The sequence below is a fragment of the Rhinopithecus roxellana genome, chromosome 14 (assembly GCF_007565055.1).
Source record: "Rhinopithecus roxellana isolate Shanxi Qingling chromosome 14, ASM756505v1, whole genome shotgun sequence".
In the NCBI taxonomy this organism is placed as follows: domain Eukaryota; kingdom Metazoa; phylum Chordata; class Mammalia; order Primates; family Cercopithecidae; genus Rhinopithecus; species Rhinopithecus roxellana.
Genome location: NC_044562.1, coordinates 82,446,000 through 82,459,161, shown reverse-complemented (window position 1 = coordinate 82,459,161; position 13,162 = coordinate 82,446,000). Strand labels below are relative to the sequence as shown.

Here is a 13,162-nt window from a genome sequence, read left to right as displayed (position 1 = left end):
GAGAGAACAGATGCTCTATTTCTCTATCCAATTTCCATGATTCTAGCATCCCATGATGCAAGTTCATTGGAACTACCAAAGGCATTCTGTTATGTGATTTCTGCCCAAGTCAGCTCCGGCTACAATAATACCACAAACCGGTGGGCTTATCAACAAAACAAATCTATTTCTCACAGTTCTGGAGGCTGGAAGTCTGAGATCACGGTTCCAGCACCACCAGGTTCTCGTGAGGGCCCTCTTTTGGTTGCAAATAGTTGACTTCTTATTGTGTCCTCACATGGTAGAAAGATAGCTAGAGTACTCTCTGGGGTCCCCTTTATAAGGGCACCAATCCCACTCACAAGGGCTTCAGCCTTATGACATAATTATTTCCTAAAGCTTCACCTCCCAATACTATCACATTAAAGATTAGGATGTCAACATATGAAGTTTGGGGGGACACAAACATTCAGTCCATAGCATTGTCCTTAAAAATGTCCACTCACAGGCTGGGCGTGGTGGCTCACGCCTGTAATCCCAGCACTTTGGGAGGCCGAGGTGGGTGGATCACAAGGTCAGGAGATCGAGACCATCCTGGCTAACATGGTGAAACCCCGTCTCTACTAAAAATACAAAAATTAGCCAGGTGTGGTGGCGGGCACCTGTAATCCCAGCTACTCGGGAAGCAGAGGCAGGAGAATGGCATGAACCTGGGAGGTGGAGGTTGCAGTGAGTGCCACTCACTGCATTCCAGGCTGGGAGACAGAGCAAGACTCCGTCTCAAAAAAAAAAAAAAAAAAATGTCCACTCAGGCCGAAAGATATTTCTCTACCTGAATTAAAGAAAAAGAGGTAATGTTTCATGATTCCAGATTTATAAAACAGGGATAATAATTCCGGCATTATAGGTTTGTTAAGATCAAATGTAAGAAATATAAAAGCATTTTAACATATATGAAGTGCCTTATAAATGCTCTTATTATTAAACATTTCTATGAAATGCCATAAATAAAAGCTAGGTGACAAGGCAGCCAGATCACTTGAGGCCAGAAGTTCGAGACCAGCCTGGCCAACATGGTGAAACCCCATCTCTACTAAAAATACAAAAATTAGTCAGGTGTGCACCTGTAGTCCCAGCTACTCAGGAAGCTGAGGCAGGAGAACTGCTTGAATCCAGGAGGTAGAGGTTGCAGTGGGGAAGATCCCACCACTGCACTCCAGCCTGGGTGACAGTGAGACGCTTTCTCAAAAACAAAAGCAAAAACAAAAAAAAAGCAAACACACACACACATAACTGTTTTGCTAAGTAAAAAGAGGAATATTTGGAATTTTATAACATAATTGAAATGAAAAGGATTTTGAAAAATGGGAGAAATGATAGGAAACAAGAGAATGTCGTTCAAAACAAACACAGGACATTTAATAAAAAGCAACAAATGACTTACAAATACTGTTTATTGTAAATGCAAATAAAATTGAGGACTGTGTTTACTACAATTTTAAGGAAAATTGAAAAAGATGTAGATGAGAAATTAAAAATAATGCTAAGGATTAAGTCTAGATTAGGTTAAATTTAGTGTAAGAGTGAAAGCTTCTATGCCAGGGTGCTGTTAGACAGAGCTGGGGAAACTGTTGCCTTCACATGGTGTGCTTTGTGACTCCCTGCTGACCAAAAGTGTTTGGTCAGCCTTTACCATCAAATGTTACAGTGTCTGAAATTACACCTGCAGAACAAGTTTTCTAGGCTAAGGTTAAATATCCCTAATAAGGGACCTATTAAAAATTGAGATTTCAGGTCCTGGTTATTTCTTAAGACCACAGCAGCCTTGAAAGCAGGAAGAATGAGCTCAAGAAAGGAAAGGGAAACACACACTCTTTATCCTCTTCCAAAAAAGATTTTTTAATGAAAGTTACATTTTCTGCAATATAGCACCACCCATTAACATTACAGAATGCAGGGAAGCTTACCCTGATTTTGCAAAACTTACCACGTCTTTTGAGTTCCAAGAGGAATATAAACCATACATTTATAAAACCTTTATTAAAATATATATTTAAAATATATATATATTGTCTTTTTCATGAGTTATTTGCAGGCAGATTTATTCCAATCTTTGAAACAACACAGAATACAACAAAAACAGGCTGGGAGCATGGGCTCGCGCCTGTAATCCCAGCACTTTGGGAGGCCGAGGCAGGCAGATCACGAGGTCAGGAGATCAAGACCATCCTGGTTAACACGGTGAAATCCTGTCTCTACTAAAAATACAAAAAATTAGCTGGGCGTGATGGCACATGCCTTTAGTCCCAGCTACTCGCGAGGCTGAGGCAGGAGAATCGCGTGAACCCAGGAGGCGGAGGTTGCAGTGAGCCAAGATCGTGCCACTGCACTCCAGCCTGGGTGGCAGATCAAGACTCCATCTTAAAAAAAAAAAAAAGAATATAACAAAACCACTTTAAAAGAGAACAATGCATTTTAAATATATTTCCTGAAATAAACAATATTCCTTAGAAAGATACAGGGTATTTAATTACCTAGATTTTAACAAAATATTCTTTATAGAAATAATTATAATCTTTACCACAGAGTCACCAAATCTGTACCTAATCAAAACAGAGTCAAATAGACCAGCTCTCATTCAACTGCATTAGGAAACACCAGTCTCACATAGTACCACAGTATTTCTCTTGATGTACAGCAGCAACCTCTGCTGGACAAAAAAGAGGATACTTCTAATAACAAAGCACTGAGCTCAAACCTGTTTTGAACAGGAAGAACTTGAAGTTAGATTTATTTCATTTCCTGTTAAACCAACACCTAAGTTAAAATTATTTTCAAGGTCTTAAAGATGCATGGGCTTTATCAAGTATATCCTTTCTGATTTTTGGATAAGTTGGATGTGCTTCAAGAACCTGCAAAACAAATAAAGAACCCACAAAAACTTGTAACTAATGATCAAAAACTATGGAGCTACAAAATTTACTAGAAATGAGCATTATAGTTAAGATTTCCTTGTACTAATACTACAACAGCTATAACACTTTTTAATGGTGGCATTTTAAATGTAACATGATGATTCCTTTATATTAACGGTAGTTAGATGAGAACAATAGAACGTGAATATCAAATGTGGAAAATATAACAAATATAATTGCTTAGCTAATAGATGAGTTGTATAAAACAATTATGAATCAATGATTTAGAATAGTTTTGTAATTTAGCTTTTCATTCATAATATTTGATAAACCCTTAGAAAGTGACTTTTATACAGCAGCCCACATTAGCTTTACCTGAAATGATCTTGAGATATACATATTTCTAGATCTACTGAGTCTAAGAGTGGGGAGATACTTGTTTGTTTTTTTAAATAACTCCAAAAATGATCCTAATATATAGCCTTACATTAGCATACAACCCTAACCTGACTGAAATACTGCTTTACAGAGACTCAGTAACTAACCGCAATTACTAAGGCCAAGTATTTACCGTAATGATGCTAACAGATAGCTCTGTGGGATAAGGGGCATTACAAAATTCTTTTCTAAGGAACTTTTCTTGGAGGTCCTCACAATGTTTAATAGAATGTCTTATATGGAATATCAATGGGACAATGTATATATAAAGAGATTGCAAATTCTAAAACCATAATTTAAATATTTGTCATTTTAGTAGGTGATCATTTCATAGGGGATGAATTACAGAATGTAACTGAATGACTTCTAATAGAATTCCTTTTTATCTCTAATTGATCAATCTGAATTCTCTAATAACCAGATTCAGACACATTCACAAGAACTTCTAATCAGAACAATGATCTGGAGAATCTATACTGTCTTCAAATATCTGCAAACTTAAAGACTAAATTATGTTTCTCTCACTGGTCCTTTTTATTTATTTATTTTTAAAGTAAAAGTCTCTTTTACTCCACCTCTTTAATCCTACTCCTTTCCATACATGTAAATATTCTATGGTTTATTGTTTAATATGTACCCTTCAGTTGTCCTTGTCTTTAAATTGACATAAACATTTTATTATTTGATCTCAAAGTAAAAACATGTTTTTTATTCAGGTGAACATCATTTTCTAAATTTTGAACATGGATAATCTTCCTAAACATACTTGATAAATTATTTAACTAAAATTATATATCCTCTACTTCTATTCACATACATCTGGAGATTTTAAAAAGTAGGAAATTGTGCATCTGAAAAATTTTAAGGAATCTAAATTTAAGTGTTTACCTGGTGACATATGTCAATTGAATCCACATATCTTTTTGCTTTTAAGTAATTAAATGCCAGTTTGTATCCTGTTAAGACAAAAACCATAAAACAGAATGATGGAGTACACTGCTACTATTACTTTTCCTTGCCTCCTCCTCTCTTTGCTTACTCACTAGAGAATCTGTAAGGGAGGCTGGTGAATGAACAATTAAACTACACTGTACAGAGAAGTTGTGTGATAATAGAAGGCAGAGTGACACAAAAGAAGTGTAAGAAGAAAAGAAAGTGGAGTTGGAAAAAAGGATCACGGTGAATACACTGATTGGTCAGAAAGCTGCCATTCCACAACTGTGGTTTCTATAACTTACTAGAAAAGTCTCATTTATTTCAGGTTATAGTAAAAACTCATCATAAGGCAGTAAATGACAACACAGCCATTGATTTATACAGTACAGATTTATTTAGCACTTACACAGGCAAACTGATGCCTACAGTTATGAGGTTTGCATTCTATTAGGAGAAAAAATACATTTTAAAATAATTTCTTGAGTAAATAAATAATTTCAAAACTGAGATAAATGTTATGAAAGAAAGATCCAGGCCAAGAGTTACCATAAAGAACCTGAATCAGGGAAGAAGAGGGTATCAAGAGATGTCTGAAATCTGAAGAATGAGGCATAAACTAGCCTAAAGTGGGAATCAAGGACACTCTCAGACAGAGAAAACTGCGTGGATTAAGGCCAGTGGTAGGACACATAGGGAGCTGATGAACTTGGAGTATGGCAAAAAGACAAAGCACGTAGGAGGGCAACACAGAGGAAGGCAGATTAGTCATCAATGACTGGTAAGAATTATCACAATTACTGATAGTGAAGTGCCACATTTCTACTATCAACAATTAGAAGAATGTTTAAGACATTCCTTTTAATGGATGTTGTTCTCCTGTAACATGCTATAAAAATGAGAAAAGAAGACAAGTAAAGTAACAGTAGCTGTGCACTCAGTAAACAAGATATAATGCAATATAAAATAATGTGTAATAATAAATATCTCACTCTACCTCTTAAAAATATGAAATAAGAAATGTGAATAGTGCTCTTGGGCTCTAATAAAAGTACCAAACCAAATGTTTAAAATTTTAAGTGTTTGAAAATAATTACTGGCTAACATTATCAGATGGTAGTAAAAAGAAAGAAATAGAAATGATCTAAAATTCATACTATTTTATACAGTCAGGCACTGCATGATGATGTTTCATTAACAACAGATCACATACATCATGGTGGTCCCAAAGATTTTAATACTGTATTTTTGCTGTACCTTTTATACATTTACATACACACACTGCTTATAGCATTCAGGACAGTAACATGCTGTACAGGCGTGCAGCCTAGGAGCAATAGGCTATACCAGATAGCCCAGGTGTGTATTAGGATCTACCACCCAGGTTTGTGTAAGTATACTCTTAAGATGTTCACACAATAATGAAATTGTCTAACAATGCATATCTCAGAATATTTCCACTGTTAAGCAATACATGACTGTATATATATATATATATATATATATATATATATATATATATATATCTACACACACACACAGGCACACATGCACAGGGCCTATGACAGAATCTCACAGCTCAGATTTTAGACAAAAATACGACGTTCCAGAGAGGTAAATTTGATGTCATTACCAACAAATTCTAAAATGAACTAAAAGGGTTTGTGACATTCAAAAAGAAAAGCAATTTTTAAGATGTCAGGCCAAACATACTTACATGGAAACCAGTCAAGATGTCAGTTTTGGTTTGTGGCTTCCTGACTAGCTTTGGGATCTTATGCAAGTGGTTTGAGCTGTCATTTTCAGGTTTCCTCATTGCTAAACCAGGAATAACAACTCCTCCTTCTAACTCTTAGTATAATTTTAAAAATCACATAAAATACTTGTGAAATGGTTTTTTAAAACCTTAGAATACCACAAAATATTAGCATTTTTTATATGTAAACATTCAATATATTATCATCACAGAATTTTAACACTGGAAGAAACTTGATACACGACCTAGTACAAAAATTTCAGAGGAAATAAAGAGCTCAAAAGGGGAAAGAAAATGTGCACTGCAGCTGTGCTATACCTGCCACACTTACTAGAACTCAACCACATGCAACCAGGAGAGACAGAGAGAACGCAAACATTGTACACAGTCTAATGACTGTCACGTTACCTGAGAATGGGTATGAAGGGGGCAACATGAATAGTTTCTTCTCTCATTGGATCTCAGTTGTTCCTAGTGTGTTTCTTTTTTTCCTCGTATATATTTAAGGTATACAAAATGATGTGGCTGTGTATATATGTATGTGTATATATATTTATTTATTTATAAATAAACTTTTGCAATTTACTGCAGTCAAGCAAATTATCCATTCATCATTCATCCTGGTGCCTCTTATAATGACAATATTCAATCCTGAAATCTATGGAAAGAGCATGAGCATGATTTTTTTTTTTTTTTTTTTGAGACAGAGTTTCACTCTGTCAACCAAGCTGCAGTGCAGTGGTGCGATCTCGGTTCACTGCAAACTCCGCCTCCCGGGTTCAAGCAATTCTCCTGCCTCAGCCTCCCGAGTTGCTGGGATTACAGGTGGCTGCCACCATGCCCCGCTAATTTTTGTATTTTTAGTAGAGATGGTGTTTCACCATGTTGGCCAGGCTGGTCTCGAACTCCTGACTTCAGGTGATTTGCCCACCTTGGCCTCCCAAAGTGTTGGGATTACAGGCATGAGCCACCGTGCCTGGCCATGAGCACGATTTTAAGGGTTTTCTGACAACTGAAAAAGTGAAATGCATTGTTTATTTGGCAGGCAGGTTGAGGAAGTTAGATGCAATGACAATCTTAAGGATGAAATTGAGGAATTAATGGAGAGCCTTAGAAATAAATGTTTACCAAAGCAAAGTTGGAGGAACTGATAAAATAATCTACAAAATACAATGATGATACAATGAAAGAACTAGTCATTTGGAATCTCTTTATTTGTTGAGGTCTTCCAAGGAATGGAATATATAAATAATTTAACTTCTATGTGCATTCCTTCTGTGGAATAAAGTGTCAAAATTAATATTTTAAGGATATTTAAGGACTTTTTATTTTATGAGGTGACTTTATTCTAAAAGATATGTCACACCTTAGAATAAAAAATACTATAAAATCATTAGTTCTTGTGCTTTGTACAAGTCTAGTATAGTATAAGAACAGACTCCAGGAAACTAAAAGATGAGGGAAGACCTGAGCTGACAGCAGTTAGTGTGAGGGTGACTCATTTGACTGCAAATCAAAATTGAATTCACACTGTGACATGGCTGCTGAAAAGACTGATGCCATCTTAGGCTGAATTAACAACGACAAAATGCCAAATCAAAAGAAAAAAATAGCTTAATTATAACTAGCCAAATCATAGTTAAGAGGTTTTTCATTTATGGTACAACAGGTCAGAGGGGCATGGAAAAATAAAGCAGCACTTTCCAAACTTACATGGCCATGGCATCTACCACCTTCATACTCCATTCTGTTTAATTAAAAAAAAAAATAATTATTAAAATCTCCCCAAGTGTTCCAAAGCACAGTTTGGGAAACACTATTTTAGAGCTTCCAGGAGACAGCAACAAGGAAGATGAGAGACTCAGACAGAATTCAATCTTAGGAAGAATGGACGAGTAACTGCAGATGGCTTGAAAAGAAGCCCTAGGACACAGGACTGAAGACTGCAATTTAAAGGGTCATGATCTGTAAGAGGGAGGCATTCTGTAGGTTGCTCCGGAAAACAGACTTGGGCAGTTTCAAGGAGACATATTTCAACCCAACACAAAGAAAGAGTACACAAACATGAGGATGAGCTCCCTGGCATGAGGGGAGAGGTTGGTCATGACATATATTCTGATGCCACCTCTGTTAGGGACACTGTAGATTAGCATTACTCAAACTAACAGCCTATAAAACACTGGGAGTGGATGATGTTTCTAGATGCTCAGGAGAAAAAAAAATGGCCCATGGTCAAATAATTGTGGGAAACACGGCCCCTCTGTGATATCCATCGCAATATACATTAGTGTTTAACAGCTTTGAGAAGTAAAGAAACCTGTGTAATTAAATTTAATGCAATGTTTTCCTAACTTACTTTACAATGGAAACATCTTTTTCCATGGCATTCCCAATTTCAAAATAGCACCTCCTTTTAGAAGGAAGAGAAGGGGGCAGAATTAGACTAGATGTACACTGAGGTGACTGAGGACAAGTTTGGAACTCAGGAAATTGAACTATTAGTAGCTAATAATATATTATAAATATAAAATTTATTCTCCTTTCGGAAAGGTTGACAATGAAAATTGACTCAATGTTTATCGTTTTGAAAAAAATCAAATGCATTTAAATGAAAAGTAATAAATAAAACATAATTTTTCTGTGAAAAATCTAGGTGATTGCCAAACTCACCTACTGCTGGATTTGTCCGATTGCTATATTTCCATGCCATCTCATAGTTCAAGGCGGCATCTGTATACGCTTGCTCTTTTTCCATAATGTATCCCATGTATTCATAAGCTTTGCAGCAAGACTGAAGAAAAATGGGAGACATCAATAGATTAAACCTGATATCACTAAGATTTTATGGGATGTTTGTGACTATAGAGGTCAATCATATTAACCCATTTAAATGACAAATCAAACAATGGTTTTCAACCTTGGCTAGGCAATCAAATTTTTTACTGAACTTAATAAATGATTCTGATGGCAAGTCTCCATTACAAATCTGCAGGATCAGGGTTTTCTTTACAGAATCAGAAATACACAACAGGGCATTTGTATTTTACACAAGCACATGTACACTATTATGAGTAATTTCAACACACACAAAAACGGAGATAAGAGCATAATGAACTCCACAAACCCTTATCTTCAACAATTATTTCGTGACTAATACTGTTTCACCTCTATCTCACAAACCTACCCTTCTGTATTAACAGAAAATATCCTCAGATATTATATCAACTAAGTCTAAATGTGTTAATGTGCATCTCTAAAGATGTTATTTAAACAGAAACAATTTTATCTCACCTAAAATGTTTACGACTCCTTAATAGCACCAAATATCCAGTACTGTCCAAATTTTAATTGTTTCAATATAATTTGTTTTTGTTAGATTGAGGACTGAATAAGGACCAAACATTGTAAGTAGTCAATGTTTTGATCTAGTCTTTTTTGATCTAGAGGTTTCCCTTTAGTATGTCTGTCTGTCTCTCTGTGTCTCTTTTCTTGAAAAGAAATGCAATAGAAATGAACATTTATCGCCAAATTTCTCACAACGCAGGTTTAGTTGACTGCATCTTTGTGGTGTTTATATAACATATTCCTATGTCACTGACATTTTCTGGAAATTGTAACTAGAGGTTTGGATTCCATTTTGATTCTGGAGGGGAGGGGTGAATCTACTTCTAACATCAGTGCCATGATAAGCCACACTGGAGCCTGAGGCATAAAAACATGGATGTATGTTTTTGTATATTTCTTAATTGTATTTTTTTCCGAGAATATGATTTAAAAATATTGAAGAATCTGAAAGTATATATTAAAAATCACTACATTTAAGACGGAACATTTTATTTATACCTAAACTTAATTTCTTATCATTTTACTTTTCTCACTTTAATGGAAGAAATCTCACCAGCAATATTTTCATTAAAACTATTACCAATTACCCATTTTTAAAAAAACATAAAAATATGAATATAGGAATGCACATATTCTCTTTTGACTCAGGCTCCAATAAAGTTCAGCACAGCTGCATTAAATTATTATTTATCTTGACTACTGAGTGTTTCACTTGTCTCATCCCAACCCTAGCCCTGCCACTGATGTATGTTCTTCTATTGGGAAGCACAGAATGTCTGATTCTCCATCTTTTTGTGATGTTATATCCATATATAAATTTATCAGGGTTGAAAAATGGGGACAGTCTATCAGTCTTTCTTCATTTGTTAGCTGGAAAATGTCTATGATGAGAAACGTCTCATTGACTATTTGGTTAACCAATTCTGTATAGAAAAGGCAGGATATTTATTTGCAAGCTTTAGAAATAGCAGTCTGTTCACTAGCATACTGTAGTGGTCACCAATTAGGTTTTTTGTTTGGTTTTTTCTATTTTGGATCTTTGAGAAGTCATGGATTTAAACAGATTTTATGTGTTTCAATATATTGCAGTTATCATTCTTATCGATACTCAAAGTATCCCAACTTCGGCTGCTGCAGGTGTCTTCAAGTTGGCCCCTAGATCTTTGACACAAACTCTAATCATCATGGATAGCTTCCTTCATCATCTGGTACAGCAAGACAGTCTAGTGTTGTCTTGTACATTTCCTGCCCCAGATATGGATGACTTCCATTTTTTAAATTATGTAATTCAAGGTTCCTAAGCTTTAGTTCTTAAATGTCATGCTTTCAATATCAACATATTCAACCAGCAGGGCTGAATGAAGCTTCTAAAGCAGCCATCATGTTCAACCATGCAAGGTATCGTTATCAGCGTTCTGGCAAACTGAAATTCTGTGTGCACTGAAATTCCCATGCAATCTTGGTTAATCCTAGACTAGATATGAAAGGATAAACTATTCAGCAGTTTAGATTTTCAAAGCCTATTAATGAGCATTCTACTTTTCAAAGCCAATTTAATATAAAATTTATGTAACTAATCATCTAGAATAGTTTATACATTGATAAATGCTTGGATCATTCAGGTTCTTAAGTTCCTAGGAAAGAATCTTAATAGTACTAGATAATCACAATGCCTCTTTAAAAAATAAATGGTCCATTTGTAATCTAATTTGCTCAAGGAGAATAGAACAGATTTACTGTGATTAAGATTTTGAAGTAATTGATATGAATATATGAAGATAAATATCATTTCTAAGTTGTGTGCAATTATTTCTCAACAAAAAAATAAATCTTTAAAGAACTGCTATAATGACATCTTTTGTAATTAAGCATCAAAATGTTAGTAAAAAGTCTTAAATTCTAAGGACTTTATAATATTCAATTTTATACCTAAAGATAAGGAATTTTTATTAAACAAACAAAATTAAAAGCTGAAATTCTTTCTCCCACAAAATATATTATGCATAATAGATTCTAATAATGAGAAAATGACATGCAGCTGCAGTAAATTCATCAAGCGTATTTCTTAAAGGGAGGGACAGACGTCCGCAATTAATGTTCTTCTGCAATTTTCATTAGTTCTGGGATGAGATGGATAATCACAGGCAAACGTTTGACATTCCAAAAACACCTTCCGTTAAGTGGGGCATCACTAGAGCTGAAACTTGAAATTGCATAAATCTTTTTTTTTTTTAAACTTTAAAGGACAAACGGCTTTTTTCTTATTATTAATGCTTGTTTCTTGATTGTGGTAAGAATAAACATTTAATTTTCAAAAATCACACAGGAATCCTTGGAAATGGACTAACACTCAATGATATCTATATGGAAAGCTCATGCAGCAAAGGTCAATAATTATTTTCTACTCTTCAATCACCTACTCTATTATGACGTAGGCATCGTTTTAATAGTTCTTCTGCCATGTCATATTTTGCTGATTGAATGTAAATATCAGCAAGTAGCAGCCAACTCTTCTCAAATTCTTCGGCATCAATAGCGTTCCAATTCATTTTCGCAATACGTTTCAGCTGGTTTCTGGCTCGTGGAGTCTGTTTCAAGATCATATAAGCTGTTGCCATTCCCAAGAGTGCTGGGATATGATCCTTCTATAAGAAAATAAACTTTTAGACCACAAGATGCACAAACATAAATGTCTCAAAAACATACAGAAAGCAGAAAATGCTACATGAGAACTAGTTTGTGGATTCTATTTCTAGTTCCATTACAGATAACTGTGATTACAAGTCATTATTTAACACATCAAGTACCCTCAAGCTGCTATGAAGAAACTTGGTCAAGCACTGTGTGGTCAAGATAATTCAAGACAATGACAACTATTCAGATGCCATATGCACACAATTACAATAATTAGTGAGATTTTATCTTTAATGGGGTTCAAATAGTCATGTTTTAGTTTTGTATAGAAACAGAAAAAATAAAACTGTTTCAGTAAAATCTTTATTGAGCAGTTTGTATTTCAGATTTAACATTTAGGCTCCTTACTTCTTTCACCTGTCAAAGACGAGTAATAATAATTTACCTGATGATGGTCCCTACCCATTATGACTTCTATTGCTTTATTCCCCTCCCTTCTCCTTTTATCCAAAAACCTCTTCTCCCAATAAAGTTTGAACAACGGAATGTTAAAAATAAGGCACATAATTAATTCACCACTTGGAAAGTACATGAAATAAACTCATGCCTTAAATTATGCTTTTAGATTTGGAGTCTGCAGCTTCCTAAAACAAGCTATATGATATTCTTTTGGATCGAGTTTGAAGTCAGAGAATGTCACTCTATGAAACCAATAGGTTAATGAGAATTCATATAAAATGGAGGCCATTAGTGATCTATCCAGACAACTAACTTTCATAAGCAATAATGTGTATGTTCCTGATTAAGGTAGGATGCTTCTTAAATTTCAGCAGAGGGATTACGATGCATTTATAAAGAAGCCTCAGCTTAACATACAAATAAAGGGGCCAGGTGGGCAGCTCACGTCTGTAATCGAAGCACTTCAGGAGGCTGAGGCTAGTGCATTACGAGACCTCGCCTCTACTAAAAAATAACAAAGAAAAACTAGCTGAGTGTGGTGGCCAGCCCCTGTAGTCCCAGCTACTCAGAAGGCTGGAGTGGGAGGAGCTCTTGAGCCTGGGAGTTCAAGGCCACAGTGAGTTATGATCATGCCAGTGCACTCCAGCATGGAAGACAGAATGAGACCCTGTCTCAAAATAAAAACAAAAACAAAGGGTAAGAA

At 35.3% G+C, this 13,162-nt stretch overlaps 1 protein-coding gene across 2 annotated transcripts in view; it reads right to left on the bottom strand.

Moving 5' to 3' along the window:
• Nucleotides 1-2,003: 2,003 nt before the first annotated feature.
• The window catches only part of TTC21B (tetratricopeptide repeat domain 21B), an 81,667-nt gene continuing 70,508 nt past the window's right edge, over nucleotides 2,004-13,162 (bottom strand). For both annotated transcript variants that reach the window (XM_010365301.2, XM_030916622.1), the window contains 4 exons: nucleotides 11,787-12,011; nucleotides 8,692-8,812; nucleotides 4,221-4,288; nucleotides 2,004-2,891 (listed from right to left, as the gene is read on the bottom strand). In XM_010365301.2, coding sequence (XP_010363603.1) covers nucleotides 2,814-2,891; nucleotides 4,221-4,288; nucleotides 8,692-8,812; nucleotides 11,787-12,011 — 492 coding nt within the window. In that variant the 3' untranslated portion in view covers nucleotides 2,004-2,813. The remainder of the gene's footprint in view (nucleotides 2,892-4,220; nucleotides 4,289-8,691; nucleotides 8,813-11,786; nucleotides 12,012-13,162) is intronic.